At 48.5% G+C, this 21094-nt stretch overlaps 1 protein-coding gene across 1 annotated transcript in view; it reads right to left on the reverse strand.

The window, feature by feature from the left end:
- Positions 1 to 21094, reverse strand: part of LOC115459040 (neural Wiskott-Aldrich syndrome protein-like) — a gene marked incomplete at its 3' end in the record, with an annotated part of 118467 nt that overhangs the window by 48433 nt on the left and 48940 nt on the right. The window contains 1 exon segment of the mRNA XM_030188903.1: positions 20490 to 20586. Within this exon segment, the coding sequence (XP_030044763.1) occupies positions 20490 to 20586 (97 nt within the window).

Consider the following 21094-nt stretch of genomic DNA (forward strand, 5'->3'; position numbering starts at 1 on the left):
AGCTGTGTGCCCCTTCCCCCTGTCTCTATGGGAGGCTCAAGGACATACACCCCCTTCCTTCATGTCCAGTATATCCCCCCTTACCCTCCCTATCCCACTCCCAAGTTGGCCAGCATCCCCCCTTTCCCTTTCTACCTATTCTAGATGGCCAGCTCCTCTTCCCTACCCCTCTCAGGTCCAGGATCTCCCCCTCCCCTCCCTATCCACCTATCCTAGGTCCAGCATCTCATCTCCTATTCCTGCCACAGCCCCAGGTCCAGCATTTTCTTCCTCTTCCATTCCCAAAGCTAATGCTGAAAGCATACTCTTCTGGGGCCACTCCAAAAGTACTGTGCACCAGTGTAGGCCTTCCAGTATAGGTCCATGCTCAAGCACTGCCACATTTCCTGTCAGAGGGCAGGCAGGACACTGCCGCACTTGAGCACTACATTTCCTGTCAGAGGGCAGTCAGGACACTGCCGCACTTGAGCACGGGCCTCTACTGGAAGGTCTTGCGCCAGCGCAGAGTAATTCTAGAGCAGCCCCAGAAAAGTTAAGGTAACATGAGCAGTATGGAGTAGGGACAAGGAAGGGGTGGGGGAGGGACACTGAAAATGATGGTGGAGGGAGGCCATTGGTTGGTTTATTGCTTAATTTGGTTTGCAACTATTCAGTATCATTGTTTTTATATAGTATAACTATATTGGAAGTATCATAATGCTTACGTTCATTGCTCTACCTAATAAAAATGATTTAAACAAAACAATGTGCCTAGGCTGTCAATGCACTACCTACGTTCCTGTACCCGCTCTGCCGAACGCCTCTGGCGGAAATCTCGGGGCCTTGCTGATTTCTTACACTTTAAGTTCATGCTGATCTCCTTCCAATCTGCTCTTTTACGTGCCAAACAGGATTATTATATCCAACTCTCTTGGCTCTAACCCTCGACTTCTCTTCACCACATTGAACTCTCTCCTCAAGGTGCCCCCTCCCCCAACTCCCCCGTCATTATCTCCTCAGACCCTTGCTGAATTCTTTCACAACAAGGTTCAAAAGATAAACCTTGCATTCTCTACCTCGCCACCTCTCCCTCCACTAATCCGTTCCCCTCTCTCTCCTTCCCTTCATTCCTTTTCCTCCTTTCCTGAAGTTACTATTGAGGAAACTACACTTCTCCTTTCTTCCTCAAAATGTACCACCTGTTCCTCTGATCCCATTCCCACCCACCTTCTTAATACCATCTCTCCTGCTCTTATTCCTTTTATCTGTCACATTCTCAACCTCTCACTTTCCAATGCGACTGTCCCTGCTGCCTTTAAACATGCTGTGGTCACACCTCTCCTTAAGAAGCCTTCACTCGACCCTACTTGTCCCTCTAATTACCGACCCATCTCTCTCCTTCCTTTTCTCTCCAAATTATTTGAGCGTGCTGTTCACCGCCGCTGCCTTGATTTTCTCTCCTCACATGCTATTCTTGACCCACTACAATCTGGTTTTCGCCCTCTCCACTCAACCAAAACTGCGCTTACTAAAGTCTCCAATGACCTATTACTGGCTAAATCCAGAGGTCAATATTCCATCCTCATTCTTCTTGATCTTTCCGCTGCTTTTGACACTGTCGATCACAGCATACTTCTCGATACCCTGTCCTCACTTGGATTCCAGGGCTCTGTCCTTTCCTGGTTCTCTTCCTACCTCTCCCTCCGCACCTTTAGTGTTCACTCTGGTGGATCCTCTTCTACTTCTATCCCTCTGCCTGTCGGCGTACCTCAGGATTCTGTTCTTGGTCCCCTCCTCTTTTCTATCTACACTTCTTCCCTTGGTTCATTAATCTCATCCCATGGCTTTTCCTACCATCTCTATGCTGATGACTCCCAAATCTACCTTTCTACCCCTGATATCTCACCTTGCATCCAAACCAAAGTTTCAGCGTGCTTGTCTGACATTGCTGTCTGGATGTCTCAACGCCACCTGAAATTAAATATGACCAAAACCGAGCTTCTCATTTTCCCCCCCCCCCCCAAACCCACCTCCCCGCTCCCCCCATTTTCTATTTCTGTTGATGGCTCTCTCATTCTCCCTGTCTCCTCAGCTCGAAACCTTGGGGTTACCTTTGACTCTTCTCTCTCCTTCTCTGCTCATATCCAGCAGATCGCCAAGACCTGTCATTTTTTTTCTTTACAACATCCGTAAAATCCACCCCTTTCTTTCTGAGCACTCTACCAAAACCCTCATCCACACCCTTGTCACCTCTCGTTTGGACTACTGCAATCTGCTTCTTGCTGGCCTCCCACTTAGTCACCTCTCCCCTCTCCAGTCGGTTCAAAACTCTGCTGCCCGTCTCGTCTTCCGCCAGGGTCGCTTTACTCATACTACCCCTCTCCTCAAGTCGCTTCACTGGCTCCCTATCCGTTTTCGCATCCTGTTCAAACTTCTTCTACTAACCTATAAATGTACTCACTCTGCTGCTCCACAGTATCTCTCCACACTCGTCCTTCCCTACACCCCTTCACGTGCACTCCGTTCCCTGGATAAATCCTTCTTATCTGTTCCCTTCTCCGTTACTGCCAACTTCAGACTTCGCTCCTGTCTTGCTGCGCCCTACGCCTGGAATAGACTACCTGAGCCCCTACGTCTTGCCCCATCCTTGACCATCTTTAAATCTAGATTGAAAGCCCACCTCTTTAACATTGCTTTTGACTCGTAACCACTTGTATCCACTCGCCTCCACCTACCCTCCTCTCCTCTTTCCTCTACACATTAATTGATTTGTTTGCTTTATTTTTTGTCTACTAGATTGTAAGCTCTTTGAGGAGGGACTGTCTTTCTTCTATGTTTGTGCAGCGCTGCGTACGCTTTGTAGCGCTATAAAAAATGCTAAATTGTAGTAGTAGTAGTGGTAGTACCCCAGAGAAAGTACACACACACACACATTTACACCTGCTCTTGTGCAGGGAAACACTGGAAAGAATAGTCACATATGCAGGTGTTTACATAATATATATGCACAAGTGCTAATCTCATCCTCACTCCACCCATTCTCTGTTCCTGGAAATGCCTATGCATGTTAACACAAAAGCAAAGATGTTCCCGTGTGCTACTTTAATGTGCATATACCCTGTGCAATTTTATAAGAACCTATTAAAGCATGTAAAATATTGTTCTACACGCTGAAGTCCTTTAAAAATTGTCTTCAAAACATAAACAGACATTTACATTTAACGGGAAGTGTGTTTTAAAATATTTTAAAAAGCATTGTTTAATAGTATATTTTTAAAATCTAAATTAAATTTTTAAAAAGGAATAGGTTTGTTTCCATGCTTTCCAGGTCAACTTTGCAAATATATGGTCCTATGGTTAATAAATATGTATGACCAACCTCTAGCAAAACAATAAAAATATGTGAACATTGAGTTAATATTTAATGCATAAAGAACTCAAGGATCTAGGACACAAAACCCTCAACTTTTACACAATTTAAACTAAATATCGCCATCTGGTGGCTTAGCAGAGCAAGTTCCTAATCATTCAGTAGTATTAAAAGATGGGAAAGGGTGGGAGGGAACCCGCATTTGACTAAAGCAGTGGTTCTCAACCTAATCTTTGGAACACATCCAACTGGTCAAGTCTGTAGGATATCCATACTGATTATGCATGGGATAGAGTCAAGTCTCTCATATGCATATTCATTGTGGATTGCCTGAAAACTTGACTGGTTGGTTGACTGGATTAAAATGAATGTAATATCACTGTGGCAATACTGAAATTCTTATCAACAAGAATTAATTTCCTATAAAGTCAAACACGTGAGGCCTTACTAATGACTAAACCTTCAATTTATTGACCATGACTTAACTATGTTTGCATTGCTCTCTTTCCTCATTCTTGACAGTTTTGCAACTTGGAATTTCTTCCTGCTATATTTCTGATTTCAGAATAAGTCACATTGTTTACTGAAAATATATCCTGTGAAATATACAGTCCTCTTCTGACAAACCTTTCAATTTAAAGCACTTTCCTCCCCACTATCGTCAGAACTAGGCTGTATTGCTGGACCACAGACTCTATATGCAAGGTTCCATAACAAATCCAATTGATTTGTTTTTGCAGTATGCAGATTCTAATTTCCTTTCTGGTTGAGTCCCCTTCACAGATGACAAGCAGCAACTTAGCCACGAGTCGTAACCAGATGTCTAGGCTGGGACCAGTCTGAGCTATCACATTAACTAAGAATAAATTACTGAACACCATATTTAGTTTCATTTAATAAAATTTCTAACCTCTCCTTATTAATACAAGTGGTTTACGAACATATATAATACATTAATAAATATAAATAAATAAAACAGCAAATAAAATGCATAAGACATCATTCCATACAACCATAATCTAAGTGTCTTCCGTAGAAGACTGGCTAACGTTCAAAGCATAATCAGTTTTTAAGTTTGTTGTAGCAGACCACAAAGGAGTGAGTTTGTGAAGACTTTCTGTCTCAATGCCATTCTGAATGGTGTAACAGTAGTTAGTTAAACTGACTGATTATATGAAAGCATAAGGTTTGTGAACTACTGTGTTTACTCACAATGAAAAATAAGGACCCCCAACACAGTCACTTGCCGAAATATGGCCATGTCGGGTCAACAATAAAACTTATAACCAGTGTGTGGCTCCAGTGACATTATCCACCTGGCTGTCCCTGCTTTTTGTGGTTCAATAGAGACACATGGAGAGGGTTTTATTCAAGGGTTTATTAGTTTGATGGAAACAGCTGAAGGAAGCAGAGAAGCAGTGGCCAAAACAGAAAGGAGCTATTTTAAAGACAATAAACCTTTACGTTAGGAAAGTAAATAAAAGAGGAAAAAAAGGCTGCTTTGGTTCTCAAATGTAGTAACTGAAAAAGTAAGGAAAAAGGAGATTAGCTTTCAAAATTATATCACAGAAATAGGAAGCCAGGCAAAAATACCTGGAAATCTAAGAGAAGCTGGAAAAGTTGTCAGGAAAGAAAAGATGGCCACTACGGTAAAATCTGGGGAAAGACTTAAGAAGTTCCAAAATGGCATTGTGAGGCCCAAGGGTGAGATATGTAGAAGCTGGTAAGGATAATGACAAACTGCTTAACAAATATTTTCTATTCTATGTTCACAGATAAAGGGCTGGGAGTAGGACCACAGAAAATGTTAATGGGAATGGATGGGTGATAGACCAAAACTGGTTCTTAGAAGACTGGATAGTGCTGGGCAGACTTATACGGTCTGTGCCAGAGCTGGTGGTGGGAGGCGGGGCTGGTGGTTGGGAGGCGGGGATAGTGCTGGGCAGACTTGTACGGTCTTGTGCCCTGAAAATGACAGTTACAAATCAAGGTAAGATATACACAAAAAGTAGCACATATGAGTTTGTCCTGTTAGGCAGACTGGATGGACCGTGCAGGTCTTTTTCTGCCGTCATCTACTATGTTACTATGTGTTCGTGAGGAGCTAGCTAAACTAAAAGTAGACAAAGCTATGAGGCCCCTGATTGGATATATCCAAGGGAACTCAAGGTGTTCAGAGAAGTTCTGGCAGCTCCGCTGTCTGTTATTTTCAAGGACTGAAGAATGGCAGGTGTGTTTCCTCTCCACAAAAGTGGTAGTAAAGAGGAGGTTGGGAATTACAGGCCTGTTAGTCTGACCTCTGTGGTGAGTAAATTGATGGAAACTCTAAAGCAAGTTTCTAGAACTGAATGGACTACAAGACACGAGGTAGCATGACTTTACTACAGGCAGGTCTCGTCAGATAAATCTGATTAATTTCTTTGATTGGATGACCAAACAGTTGAATATAAGAGGAGTGCTAGATTTGGTGTACTTAAAATTTTAGCAAAGGTTTTGACATGGTTCCGCATAGGCGACTTGATTTGACTGCCCTCAGTATGGGCCCAAAAGTGAATGACCGAGTTAGAAACTGTGCCATCGGGATCACTCTTTGGGTCAGCTCTTTTTAACATCTTTGTGAGCAATATTACAGAAGAGCTGTCTGGTAAGGTTTGCCTCTTTGAGGAAGATACCAAACTAACAGGATAGACACCCCAGAGCGAAGCTTGAAGAATGGCACAGAAATTGGCAACTAAGATTAAAATGCTAAAAGATGCAGGGTCATGAACGTGGGCCATAAAAATCCAAGGGAGCAGTATTGTATAGGGAGTGAAGTACTTCTATGTATGAAAGAAAAGTGGAAAATGGGGGTGATCATATCTGACAATCTTAAAGTGGCCACACAGGTAGAAAAAAAGGAAACAGTCAAAGCCAGAAGGATGCTCTGGTACATAGGGAGAGGAATGGCCAGCAGGAAAAGGAGGTGATAGTGCTGTTGTATAAGCCTCTAGTGTGGCTCCATTTAGAATACTGTGTGCAATTCTGGAGGTGGAACCTTCGAAAAGACAAACACGATGGAATCGATCCAGAGGGTGGCTACAAAAATGGTCAGTGGTCTCTATCATAAAGCATATGGGGACAGACAAAAGTCATCTACTCTGGAAGAAAGGCAGGATAGAGGGGGTATGATAAGACATTTAAATATCTCCATGGTATTACTGTACAGGAGGTGAGTATTTCAAATGAAGGAAAACAGAATAAGAGGGCATAGGATGATGTTAAAAGGTTGTAGGCTCAGGAGCAATCTATGGAAATGGGTAAATTAGGCCTTACCTGCTAATTTGCTTTCCTTTAGTCCCTCCGGACCGGCCCAGAATGTGACTGATGGGTTGTGCACGCCTTCCAGCAGGTGGAGACTGAGAAAAAACTGTGACTCTAGGGAGCCAATAAGAGCCCTTGCCCGCCAGAGAAAGATCCAGTAATAGAGTATCAAAGCAGAAGAAAACAAGTACCTAATCTGTGCATCCAAAAAACCTGAGCAGCCACCGGCACATTGCCAACCAAGGGTGAGTGCCTGAAAACATATTTTTGTTCTTTTTTTTTTTTTTTTTTTTTGTGTGTTTTTCAACAGAGAAACAAACTAGCAACACAGCTCCAAAAGAAAAACGATACGGAACCTCTGAAAACTCAGATATCTGAAGGGAGGGATCTGGGCCGGTCCGGAGGGACTAAAAGAAAGCAAATTAGCAGGTAAGGCCTAATTTACCCTTCCTTAGCGTCCCTCCGGACCGGCCCAGAATGTGACTGATGGGATGTAACAAAGCAGTGAAATCATGGGAGGGACCCTAACAGCCCCACCGACAACACGCGCGCCCCAAAATCAACCGAGCGACGACTGAGAATGTCCAAACGGTAGTGCTTAGAAAAGGAATGCAAGGACGACCAGGTCGCCGCCCTGCAAATGTCCTCCGGAGAAACCATACAACGCTCTGCCCACGAAGTTGCCTGACCTCTTGTAGAATGAGCTTTGACATGGTCCGGAACCGTTTTCCCAGAAATAAGATAGGCCGAAGCAATCATCTCCTTGAGCCAACGAGAAATCGTAGGTTTAGAGGCCATGAGCCCCTTACGCGCACCTCCAATCAAAAGAAACAACCGATCAGATCTCCGAAAGACCTCCGTAGATTTAGTATAGTGCTTCAACACCCGCTTGACGTCCAAACACTTCAAACTCCGCTGCTCCTGTGAGCCAGAAAATGAACCTAAGACAGGCAAAACAACTGGCTGAGAAACATGAAACCGAGATACCACCTTGGGAAGAAAGGAAGGCACCGGCCGCAAAACTACGCGATCTGGACAGAATTCCAAAAAGGGAGACCTACACGACAAAGCCTGCAACTCCGAAACTCGCCTGGCCGACGGGATGGCCACCAAAAACACCGCCTTCAGAGTTAAATCCTTCAAAGAACAGGACGACAAGGGCTCAAAAGGAGGTTTAGTAAGAACCGATAGCACCAAATTCAGATCCCACGAAGGGAACGCACAAGACAATGGGGGACGAAGAAGATTAACCCCTTTAAGGAAACGTACCACATCCGGATGAGTAGCTAACGACTTCCCTTGGATAGGACCGCGAAAACATGACAAAGCCGCAATCTGCACTTTAAGGGAAGACAACGCCAAACCTTTGTCAAACCCCCGCTGCAAAAAATCCAAAATCTGCGACACCGAAGCCGCCAGAGGAGAAATAGAATACTCCGAACACCATTCTTCAAAAATCCTCCAAGTACGTACATAATTCAAAGAAGTAGAACGCCGTCGGGAACGCAGCATAGTAGCAATAACCTGAGCAGAATAACCTTTCTTTGCTAACCTAGCCCTCTCAAGAGCCAAGCCGTAAGACAGAATCGACCCGGATCCGGATGAGCGACCGGACCCTGCGACAAAAGCTCTGGAGTGACCGGAATCCTGAAGGGAAGATCCACCAGAAGACGTCGAAGGTCGGCATACCACGGCCTTCGAGGCCAATCTGGCGCCACCAGAATGAGACGACCCTTGTGAGCCTCTACCTTCTGCAGCAGACGACCTATCAGAGGCCAAGGAGGAAACGCATATACTAGCCCGTCCGGCCAGGATTGAAGAAGAGCGTCCACCCCGTGCGCTTTGGGATCTCTGCAACGACTGTAGAACAGAGGAAGCTTTGCATTGACTGTGGACGCAAACAGATCCATCCTGGGAGCCCCCCAACGATCCACCAACAGACGAAACGCCACTTCGCTTAACGACCACTCTCCGGGATCGAGGAGGTGACGACTGAGAAAATCTGCTTGAACACTGAGCGTTCCTGCTACATGAGCCGCTGACAGAGCCACCAGGTTGACCTCCGCCCATTGCAGAAGCTGCGCCGCTTCTCGCTCCAACGGTAGACTCCTCGTCCCTCCTTGCCGATTGATGTATGACACCGCCGTGGCATTGTCTGACATTATTCGCACTGCCTGCCCTCTCAACAGATGACGAAACCTCAGGAGCGCTAGACGGATGGCCCTGGTTTCCAATAGATTGATTGAATTGCTGGCCTCTGGAAGAGACCAGAGACCTTGAGCAATCTGCCCCTGACAGTGAGCACCCCAGCCTTGAAGACTGGCATCCGTCGTTACTACAACCCAGCTGGGCTGCTCCAGAGGTGAACCCTTGGTTAAATTGGCTCTCCGTAGCCACCATCTCAGACTGGCCCTGACTTGCAACGAAAGTGGCAGATGGTGATAAAGCGATCCGGTCTGGGATGACCACCTGGAAAGAAGGGACCTCTGCAAAGGCCGCATGTGAGCCCTGGCCCAGGGCACCGTCTCTATTGCTGCCGCCATCAAGCCCAGAATCTGAAGATAATCTCTCGCCGACGGACTGGACATCTGTAAGAAGATTCGAATCTGAGCTTGCAACTTGAGCACGCGAGCCGGAGGGAGAAACACACGGCCGAGCCTCGTATCGAAGAGGACACCCAGATATTCTAAGGACTGAGAGGGCTGAAGATGACTCTTTTGTAGATTGACTACCCAACCGAGGGAGCGTAAGAACTCGACTACCCGAGCCGTCACCTGAACACTCTCTTGGAAAGACTTTGCCCGAATCAACCAATCGTCCAAATAAGGGTGGACTAACACACCTTCTGTTCTGAGAGCTGCCGCTACCACCACCATGATCTTGGTAAACGTGCGGGGAGCCGTAGCTAGCACGAAAGGAAGGGCCCGAAACTGAAAATGGTGGCCTAGAATCGCGAAACGAAGAAACCTCTGATGTGCCGGACGAATTGGAATGTGAAAATAGGCTTCTGTAAGATCTAGCGAAGTCAGGAACTCTCCCGCCCGCACCGCAACAATGACAGACCGAAGAGTTTCCATCCGGAAAGAGGGCACCTTGAGAGCCCGATTGACCCCCTTGAGATCTAAAATGGGACGGAAAGTCTCGTCCTTCTTGGGCACCAGAAAATAGATGGAGTAACGGCCCTGACCTCTCTCCGCCGACGGCACCGGACAAATCGCTCGAAGATCCAGAAGCTTGCGCAGAGTAAGACGAACAGCTCCGGCCTTGATGCGAGACCGACAAGGCGATTGCAGGAAAGCATCTGACAAGGGACGAGCAAACTCTAATGCGTACCCGTCTCGAATAACTTCTAGAACCCACTGATCTGAGGTAATTTGGGCCCACCTCTCTTGAAAGTGCGCCAACCGAGCGCCCACTGGGACCAGAGGCTGGGCCCGCACACCTTCATTGCTGCGAATTGGAAGAGGTGGAAAAGGAACCCCCCCTGTCCCCCGACCTCCTCGACGATCTCCCCGAAAGGACTGAGTTCTTTGGGCAAATCTAGACCGAGGGCCTTGAAAACCTCTGGTTGAACGGAACCGACGAAAATCACGCCCTCTGCCACGAGCGGAAAAAGAACCGCGACCAGAATCTCTAGGCCGATCCTCCGGTAACCTCGGAACTTTAGCCTCACCTAAGCTATTCACCAGTTTGTCTAGCTCCTCTCCAAACAAAAAGGAGCCCTTAAAGGGAAATTTGCTTAGTTTGGACTTAGAAGCCGCATCCGCAGACCAACCACGAAGCCAGAGAGTACGGCGAGCCACAACTGAAAAAGCCATAGACTTTGAAGAGGCCCGAAGCAAATCATACATAACATCTGCCAAAAACGCAGAAGCCATCTCCAGCTTAGCCACATCGTGGTCAATGGCCGAAATATCATCCGAAGGACGGTCCAAAACCCGCTCGGACCACCGGAAACTTGCTCGTGCAACCAAGGAACCACAGATGGCGGCCTGCACCGCCAGAGCTGAAACATCAAAAACATTCTTTAACAGGGATTCAATCCTGCGATCCTGGGGGTCCCGCAGTGCCGTGCCACCATCTACCGGCACTGTGTTCCGCTTAGTCACCGCAGAAACCACAGCATCCACTACCGGAGAACCTAAAAGCTCTTTATCCGCCTCAGGAACAGGGTAAAGCCTGCCCATAGCTCTAGCCAACCGAAAACCAGAATCCGGCCGCTCCCACTGAGCCTGGACAATATCCCTTATGTCTTGATGCATGGGAAAAGACTTGCCGGCCCTGCGAATTCCTTTTATCAGCATATCTACCTTCCTAGTCTCAACCACAGTACTATCCTGGTCATCAAAACGAAGCATAGAGGAAACCTGAGAAATAAGCTCCTGAAGGTCATCCTTATGAAATATTCTGACCACTGAAGGATCCTCCCCTAAGGAAAGGGAATCACCCTCATCTACCGTCTGAGAAAAATCCTCTGAAAAAATCTCCTCAGGAAAGCCTGACTCCTCTGCTAAAACCGGGAGCTCTGGATCAGGATCAAAGGAGTCCTCCTGCTCTGCCTGCAGGGACTGCCTGACTCTCTTTAAAGGCACAGCAGAGCCTTCCAGGGAATCCTGTGCTGGAGGTACAGCAGGAGCTGATTGATGTAATAAAAATGCCTGATACATTTGAAGGACAAACTGCGGAGGAAATCCAGCAGCTCCCTGAGGCAACAATGAGGCTGAAGACTGTTGAACAGAAGGCAGAGAGGCCCTAGGGGCATCAGGCCCAGCAAGATCCAAAATGGCGGGCGTTCCCGCCAAAATCGGCAACGAGGGAGCGGGAGACGCGACCGCAACACGGGAACCCGAATCAGCCCCCCCCCCCCCCCCCCCCCCCCCCCCGACGCCTGTAGCACTGAAGCCGGCGATTTAGCTGGTCCTACACCCTGCTCCTCAAAAATCTCATCTGCCGTACAAAACTTACATACTCCGCTTGAACCGAGGCCCCGGCGCTGACAGACGGAGCAGCGCCGCAAGCGCTCACACATCGCGAACAGCTGATCACCAAAACAAACAACAGCCCCCGAAAACGAAAGTAAAAGCGCTACTCGGCGGAGCTGCCCTGCTTGCTCAAATAGACTCAACCACAGTAGTGCTGACAATCACGGAGCCAAAAGCCCGGATTTGCTTTTTTTTTTTTTTTTTTTTTTAAAAGAGCAGCTGCCTCTCCCTGCCTCTACAGTTCTCTCTACTGAGGAGCTGGAGGAAATTCACAGGAGTCAGCCTGTTCCAGACAACAGACTGCTACTGAAAGCATCTCAACATCAATATTATGCTTAGTTAATAGGGAGGAATAGGGGGGGAGGGACTCGACCATCCGAGTGTGACACCCCCGGGGCAAAAGAGACCCCCACAGACCTCAGCCCCAAATAAGCAGGTTTTTTTTTTTTTTTTTTTTAAACAAATGCACAGGAGAAACTGAACCTTTTACCAGAAAAAAATGACACTAGAGAAAAGAAAAGAATGAGACTGAAGGACTCACCACCTTCCACCTGCTGGAGACTGAGATTACTGGATCTTTCTCTGGCGGGCAAGGGCTCTTATTGGCTCCCTAGAGTCACAGTTTTTTCTCAGTCTCCACCTGCTGGAAGGCGTGCACAACCCATCAGTCACATTCTGGGCCGGTCCGGAGGGACGCTAAGGAAACTTTCCTTTTTTTTTTTTTACAGAAAGGGCTGAGGACGCATGGAACAGCCTCCTGGTGGAAGTGGTGGAAAACATGGGACAAGCACATGGGATCTCTTAGGGAGAGGAGGAGACAGTAGATGCTGTGGATGGGCAGACTGAATGAGCTATTGCTGACATGTTTCTATGTTTCTAAGTAAAGGCAACCTGAGAAAATTGAGTTTCCCATCTTTTTCAAACTGGAACCTAAAAACTCTCCTAACAAATAACCTGGCAGCAAGTTCCCCATATGTGGGCCAATAAAAGAAAAAACCCATGACAACTATAATTTGTTTCTTTGCATTATCAAGTGAAGGAATAAACAGAAGTTCCTTTTAACTAGAGTGCAAGGACCATGATAGCTCAAATACAAACATTCAAAAAGTACAAAGACCAGGGGACAGTCAATGAAATTGCATGGAAATACTTTTCTAATAGGAGGAAATTTTTTTTTCAACCAAATAATTAAGCTCTGGAACTCACTGCTGGAGGAATATATAGTAACAGCACTTAGAATATCTAGGTTTTAAAAAGATTTGGACAAGTTCCTGGAGGAAATGGTCTAATGTTTGGCAATTAAAATTCAACGCTAAGAAGTACAAAGTGATGCACTTAGGGAGTAGAAATCCAAGGGAGACATATGTGCTACGTGGTGAGGCACTGATATGCACAAACAGGGAGAGGGATCTTGGGGTGATAGTATCTAGTACATAAGTACATAAGCATCGCCATGCCGGGACAGACCAAGAGTCCATCGAGCCCAGCACTCTGTCTCCGACAGCGACCAAAATAAACAATTTGTCCCGCCCATCCCAGAAATAGTGGATTATTCCCATTTCCATTCAATAACATTTTATGGCCTTTTCCTCCAGGAAGCCGTCCAAACCTTTTTTAAAGTCCGCTAAGTCAACCGCCTTAACCAGTGAGGATCTGAAAGTGACAAAACAGTGTGACAAGGAAGTGATCATACCCAGAAGGATGCTAGGCTGTATAGAAAGAGGTGTTAACGCCCCATCTAGAGTACTGTGTTCAATTTTGGAGGCCATATCTTGCTAAAAATGTAAGACGAAGAAATGGTCCAGAGGAAGGCGACAAGAATGATATGGGACTTGCGCCAAAGGACATATGTGAAGAGACTGGAAGATCTAAATATGTATACCCTAGAGGAGAGGAGGTACAGGGGAGATATGATACAGACATTTAAATACTTGAAAGGTATTAATATAGAAACAAATATTTCCCAGAGAAGGGAAAGTGGTGAAACTAAGGTAAAATTATGTATCATACCTGATAATTTTCTTTCCATTAATCATAGCTGATCAATCCATAGACTGGTGGGTTGTGGCCATCTACCAGCAGGTGGAGATAGAGAGCAATCCTTTTGCCTCCCTATATGTGGTCATGTGCTGCCGGAAACTCCTCAGTATGTCGATATCCAAGCTCCATCCGCAGGACTCAGCACTTAGAGAATTACACCCACAAAGGGACACTCTGCCCAGCTCACCACCGCCGAAACGGGGGAGGGGAATTAACCCAGCTCATCCCCACACAAGTGGGAGAGGGGAATCCGTCCAGCTCATCCCCGCGGAGCGGGGGAGGGACACCACCCCGCCGATGCGGGGGGATCTGGCTTATCCTGCAACCGCAACCGCGGGAGGAGCTGACTGACCCTAACACCGCCGAAGCGGGAGGGGTACAAAGCTGCCTTACAGTCGCACGAAGCGGGAGGGAGCGCCGGCAGAATTTATGTCTCAATACAGCCCCGTAAAACGGAGGGGAGAGGAATGCAGCAGCTCACTGTAACACAAACTCGTCTCAACTCTTGAAGAATCCAATTGAAAAAACTTGAACACGAAGTCCTCCTGAACAGGAACTGAAGACTAAACTTGAACCTGAAATGCAACCAGAATATAAACAGTACAGATATCTGGGAGGGGCTATGGATTGATCAGCTATGATTAATGGAAAGAAAATTATCAGGTATGATACATAATTTTACCTTCCATATCATCAGGCTGATCAATCCATAGACTGGTGGGATGTACCGAAGCAGTACTCACTCAGGGCGGGACATTGAAATCCCTGACCGCAACACTGAAGCTCCAAACCGGGCCTCCGCCCGAGCAGCCACAGTCAAGCGGTAATGCCTGGAGAAGGTATGGGCCGATGCCGCCTTGCATATCTCTTCCAAGGAGACGGACCCGGCCTCTGCCATCGAGGCCGCCTGAGCTCTAGTGGAGTGAGCCTTCAGCTGAATAGGCGGCACCTTCCCCGCGGCCACATAAGCCGCTGCAATGGCTTCCTTGACCCATCTTGCCACTGTAGGCTTAGCAGCCTGCAGACCCTTACGAGGATCTGCAAACAGGACAAACAGATGATCCGATTTCCGGAAATCATTGGTCACTTCCAAGTATCTGATGATGACTCGTCTCACATCCAGAAATTTGAGAGCAGAGTATTCCTCTGGGTAGTCCTCCCTACGAAAGGAAGGGAGACAGAGCTGCTGATTCACATGGAAGCGAGACACAATCTTGGCCAGGAAGGAAGGCACTGTGTGAATAGTCACTCCTGCCTCAGTGAACTGCAAAAAAGGCTCTCGACATGAGAGTGCCTGGAGCTCGGAAACTCTTCTGGCTGAAGTGATAGCCACCAAAAAGACTGCTTTCAACGTCAGGTCTTTCAGAGATGCCCTCGACAAGGGTTCAAAAGGCGGCTTCTGCAAGGCTCTTAGCACCAGGTTGAGATTCCACGCAGGCACCACTGAGCGCAGAGGAGGGCGCAGGTGATTAACTCCCTTGAGAAAACGTACCAGATCTGGCTGCGAAGCCAGGGAAGCACCCTTCAGGCGGCCCCTGAAGCAAGCCAGAGCCGCTACCTGGACTTTAAGGGAACTGAGCGACAGGCCTTTCTCCAGACCTTCTTGCAGGAACGCCAGCACTGAAGAAATTGGAGCAGTGAAGGGAGAAAGTGAGCCTGCTTCACACCACGCTGCAAAGGTATGCCAAACCCTGGCGTAAGCAGTACAAGTAGAGCGCTTCCTCGCTCTCAGCATAGTGGCGATGACCTTGTCTGAGAAGCCCTTCTTCCTCAGACGCTGCCGCTCAATAGCCAGGCCGTAAGACCAAAGGGGGAGGGATCCTCCATCACCACGGGACCCTGATGCAACAGGCCCTGCTCCACTGGCAGCCGCAGAGGGTCGTCCACTGAGAGCCTGATCAAGTCCGCATACCAGGGACGTCTGGGCCAGTCTGGACCCACCAGGATTATACGGCCCGGATGCTTTGCCACCCGGTCTAGTACCCTGCCCAACATGGGCCAGGGCGGGAACACATAGAGAAGCTCCTGTGTCGGCCACTGTTGGAGAAGAGCATCTACTCCCAGAGATCGAGGGTCCCGTCCTCTGCTGAAAAAGCGCGGCACTTGGCAATTGGCCGATGACGCCATCAGATCTAGGCTCGGCTGGCCCCAGCGCTTCGTGATGTCCAAGAACGCCTGAGCCGATAACTGCCACTCTCCGGGATCCAAGGTATGGCGACTGAGAAAGTCCGCCTTGACATTCATGACTCCGGCAATGTGGGCCGCTGACAGCTGTTCCAGGTTCGCTTTCGCCCACTGGCATAGATTCATGGCTTCCTTGGCTAGAGGGGCGCTCTTGGTACCTCCCTGGCGGTTGACATAGGCCACAGCCGTGGCATTGTCCGACAGGACCCGTACTGGCTTCAACGCCAGTACCGGGAGGAACTCCAAAAGCGCCAACCGAATGGCTCTGAGTTCCAGGAGGTTGATAGACCACTTTGCCTCTGCAGGAGACCAGAGCCCCTGCGCTGTCCTTCCCAAGCAGTGGGCTCCCCAGCCCGTCAAAGAGGCGTCCGTCGTGACGACAATCCACTCCGGGGTCACAAGAGGCATCCCTGCAGACAACTTGTCTGTCTTCAGCCACCAGCTCAGCGCCTTGCGCACTGCTGGGTCCAAGGGAAGGCGCACAGCATAATCCTCCGACACCGGAGTCCAGCGCTGCAGCAGAGAGTGTTGTAGTGGTCTCACATGAGCCCTGGCCCAGGGCACTACTTCCATCGTGGCCGTCATAGAGTCCAACAGCTGCACATAGTCCCAAGCCCGAAGCGGAGAGGCTACTAGGAACTGGTCCACCTGAGCCTGAAGTTTGACAATCCGATTGTCCGGCAGGAACACTCTGCCCACTTGGGTGTCGAATCGAACTCCCAGATACTCCAGGGACTGAGTCGGGGGCAGCTGGCTTTTCTCCCAGTTGATGATCCACCCCAGGGAGCTCAAAAGAGCAATCACCCGGTCCACAGCTTTGCCGCACTCTGCATAAGAGGGGGCTCGGATCAACCAGTCGTCCAGATAAGGATGGACTTGTACTCCTTCCTTTCGCAGGAAGGCCGCGATGACCACCATTACTTTGGAGAAGGTCCGCGGAGCAGTAGCCAACCCGAACGGGAGGGCTCTGAACTGGAAGTGTCGGCCCAGGACTGCAAAACGCAGAAAGCGTTGATGAGGAGGCCAGATGGGAATATGCAAGTACGCTTCCTTGAAGTCCAAGGATGCCAGGAACTCCCCTGCCTTCACTGCCGCTATAACAGAGCGGAGAGTCTCCATGCGAAAGTGCCGAACTTTCAAGGCCCGATTGACCCCTTTGAGGTCGAGGTTAGGCCGTACAGAACCTCCTTTCTTTGGTACCACAAAGTAAATGGAGTAACGTCCCTTGCCAAGCTGATTTTCTGGCACCGGAACGACCGCACCCAGGCGGATCAGATTGTCCAAGGTCTGCTGCACTGCCACAGCTTTGACCGGAGACTTGCAGGGAGAGAGTACAAACCCGTCTCTTAAGGGTCGGCAGAACTCTAGCTTGTAGCCGTCTCTGATGACTTCCAGCACCCAAGCGTCTGAAGTTACTCTGGTCCACTCGCCCAGAAACGAGGACAGGCGTCCTCTAATCTGCACTGGGCCATGGACCAGGACCCCGTCATTGGGTACGAGACCCTGGGGGAGGACCGGAGGGCGCACCTCCGGGACGGCGGTCTCTGCGAAAGGAATGCTGCTTGGGGGAGAAGTTCCTCTTGAAGGAAGAGGGGGCAGAGGAGCCCGACTTGCCCGGGCGGTACCGACGGGCTTCTTGAAATCGTCCTCTGGAGATACCGGGGCGAGCACTGGCCCGAGCCCTGACCTCTGGTAACCTCTTGCCCTTAGACGTGCCGAGATCGGTCACGATTTTGTCCAGCTCGACCCCAAAGAGCAGCTTGCCTTTAAAAGGCAACTTAGCCAGGCGGGACTTAGAGGCGAGGTCAGCAGACCAATGTTTCAGCCAAAGCCACCGCCGCGCAGAGACTGTCTGAGCCATACCTTTAGCCGAGGCTCTCAAGACATCATACAGTAAGTCTACCAAATAAGCCAAGCCCGATTCCAGGGCCGGCCAATCAGCCCTCAAGGAAGGATCCGAGGGGGAAGCCCGCTGCACAATCGTCAGGCACGCCCTGGCCACATAGGAGCCGCAAACTGAGGCCTGCAAACTTAAGGCAGCCGCCTCGAAGGACGACCTTAAGGCCGCCTCCAATCTTCTGTCTTGGGCGTCCTTTAGGGCCGTGCCACCTTCCACCGGCAACGCCGTTTTCTTAGTCACCGCAGTGATTAAAGAATCCACGGTAGGCCAAAGAAAGGCCTCCCGTTCACTCTCAGGCAAAGGATAGAGGCGGGACATAGCCCTAGCCACTTTGAGGCTTGCTTCCGGGACATCCCATTGAGCCGAAATTAAGGTGTGCATGGCATCATGCACGTGGAAGGTTCTAGGCGGGCGCTTCGTCCCCAGCATAATGGCGGAGCCAACAGGGGCTGAGGGAGAGACGTCCTCTGGAGAGGAAATCTTCAAAATGCTCATGGCCTGCACTAACAGATTGGGCAAATCCTCTGAGCGAAAGATCCGCGCTGCAGAGGGGTCATCCGCTCCATCCGAGCGGGAATCCGTCTCCTCCAAGGAATCCCCAAAGGACCGTTGGGAGAACTCAGATACGCTGCCCTCATCTACATCAGAGGAAACAGCGTCCTCTAAGGCCTGGGAATCCACCCGAGGGCGTTTACTTCCAGGGGCCTCAACCCCTTTATCGGACAAGGGAGAAGGGGCAGCGTTTTGCATAAGGAAGGCCTGATGCAGCAGCAAAATAAACTCGGGGGAGAAACCCCCCAGACTGTGCAATTCAGCAGCCTGGGCCACAGCCCTAGACGCACCCTCAACCGGCGCTCGCAAGAGCGGGGGAGAACCATGCTGCGCATCCAAGATGGCGTCCGGCGCGACACTCCGCGAAGGAGCCGCGCGGGAAGAACGGCGCTTAACTTTAGCCGCTTTTTTTGCCGTCGCCCAAATCAAGGGCGGCCATGGCATTAACGTCTCCCAGCTCAAGGGCGGCCCAAGAAGAAGCCGTCCGAGCAGAGTGGCCGGCCAAAATGGCGGAGGCGAGTAGCGGGGGATGGGCGTTTATGGCGGGAAAAACCGCCGCACCTGAGGAAGACCCGGGACACTGACCGGCCTCCGAACTGACACCCAACAAGGGCGAATCAGACCTTAAGACCCCCCGCATCCCCGCTAGAAGCGCACACGCGGTCCGGGGAGCGATTCTTCGCGCCCTCGCCCTCCGACGCCATAGGCCACGTGGAGATCGATCGGGGAACCCCCTGCCCGCTATAAAAAGGTAAAAATTACCTGCTTCTCGCTCCGAGCTGTAACGACCTGGTGTCTCAGTGAGTAGCTGCAATAGACGTTTAAATAAACGTCGAAATAAACGCCTTTAAGGGCGTCCAAATTTTTTTTTTTTTTTTTTTTTTAACGGAGCCAGCAGGAGGGGAGAGAAAAGGAGGGACCTGGCGCCACCAGGTTTGCACTTGCTCAAGAAGAGCCCGCAACCCCAGGTACTCAACAAAACCTAAAAATTAGGCTTGGAGACCTAGCCAGAGCTGCTGCTGTGTGTGACCACAACCTGCTGAGATAGAGAACATACTGAGGAGTTTCCGGCAGCACATGACCACATATAGGGAGGCAAAAGGATTGCTCTCTATCTCCACCTGCTGGTAGATGGACACAACCCACCAGTCTATGGATTGATCAGCATGATGATATGGAATTTCAGCTTGTTTTGCCTCCACCCCCATGGTACAATCTCAGCTTTTTCTGGCCCTTCCCATCCCCCTGGCATTCTCAGATTTTTCTGCCTCCCTCAAAACTCCATGGTACACACACCTTTCTGTCTCCCTATCCCCCATGATACACTCTCACCTTGCTCTGTTCCCCCCTCCCAATCCCATGGTAAACTCTCAGCCGGCATCTGGTCTCTCCTTAGTCTTTCTCCCCCTCCCCTGCACAGATCACACAAAAACAGAAGGAAGAAGTGAACTGCTGCACACTGGGCCACTTCCTCTTCCAGCCAAGACCCCACTACTCACATGAACCATGCAGGCCTCCGTATGGCCCCGTGGTTCATACAAGCAGTCGAGTCTATACTGAAAGAGGAGGAGGAAGTAGCCCGGTTCACTTTCTCCTCCTTCGGTTTCCATGCAGTCTCTGCAAGCGATGGGGACAGAGACCAAGGAGAGATCCGATGTTGTGCAGACTTCTGCACCATCTGAAGGTATGTGGAATCCTACACATATTTTGTGTTGTGTAGTGAAACAGGAATTTCCCCAGGTGTAATATATACAAACTGGTAGGCTTGACCTAACAGCTGTTTGTAATAGAAGCAAGTTAAGAAAACAGCTTTACCCATATCAACAAAAATCATTGCTAAATCAAGGAAAACAAGCCAAGTAATCCAGCTGGATTAATATTTAAAAGGATACTTCAGATTTTTTAAATAGTTTATATTCTGTAACATTTTATTTTAGTATATACAGGTCAATTTACTATTAATGATATTCACTGTGCCAAAGAATTAAGATGCTGGCTACCAGTCCAATTTGAAGTTCAGTAACAGGTCTGCATAATCAGTTGAAGTCATATTTATTCAGTGATCTAGAATATATGGTCCATTTTCCAAAATTCCTATCATAATACATTACCTATTGGTCTTTAAATATTAAACTATGTATAATTATTCACCCAGCGTAAAAGAGTACAAAAGTCAATTTACCAGTTCTTCTTTGCTGTCTTCCAATCAAGTCTGAAACAGTTTTCCTGAACTTCTTTGCTTCTTCTTCACTAGCAAAATTAAGACCAACTTGATATGTCTGAAAGAGTTGATTTACATTAAACAGTTAAGTCATTCATGCCTATGAGACTTTTAAAAAGTAGCCAATAAGTGTGAAGGTATCTTTTCCTATTCTAGATTGTGTATATTGAAGTAATTGCATTGAACAAGGGGCAAATAAGAATTGTGATTTCATACAATAGCTACAATACATCATAAAAGACTGGTAAACTAGCCAGTATGGACAGAAGAGAGAATTAGAAGGGGCAAGTTCCTGGTTAAGCAACAGAATTTAAAATAGTGGTCACTATTCTGATATTCAAAGGATTTATACTCCTAACAGTTATACTCCTAAATTGGCCTCTTGGCTTAGTACATCAAATTTTACTCAAAATTTCATTAAACTCTTGAATTTAACAGAATAAAAGGTGGGTGATAACAGGGAGACTTAGGACTAGGAAAAGAAGTTTGGAGCTTAGCACTAATTTTCAGCACTAGGCACATAAATCTAGGCAAATGAATGGCAGGTCTAAATTAAGCTGAATTTT

This window comes from Microcaecilia unicolor, unplaced genomic scaffold (genome assembly GCF_901765095.1).
Source record: "Microcaecilia unicolor unplaced genomic scaffold, aMicUni1.1, whole genome shotgun sequence".
NCBI lineage: Eukaryota > Metazoa > Chordata > Amphibia > Gymnophiona > Siphonopidae > Microcaecilia > Microcaecilia unicolor.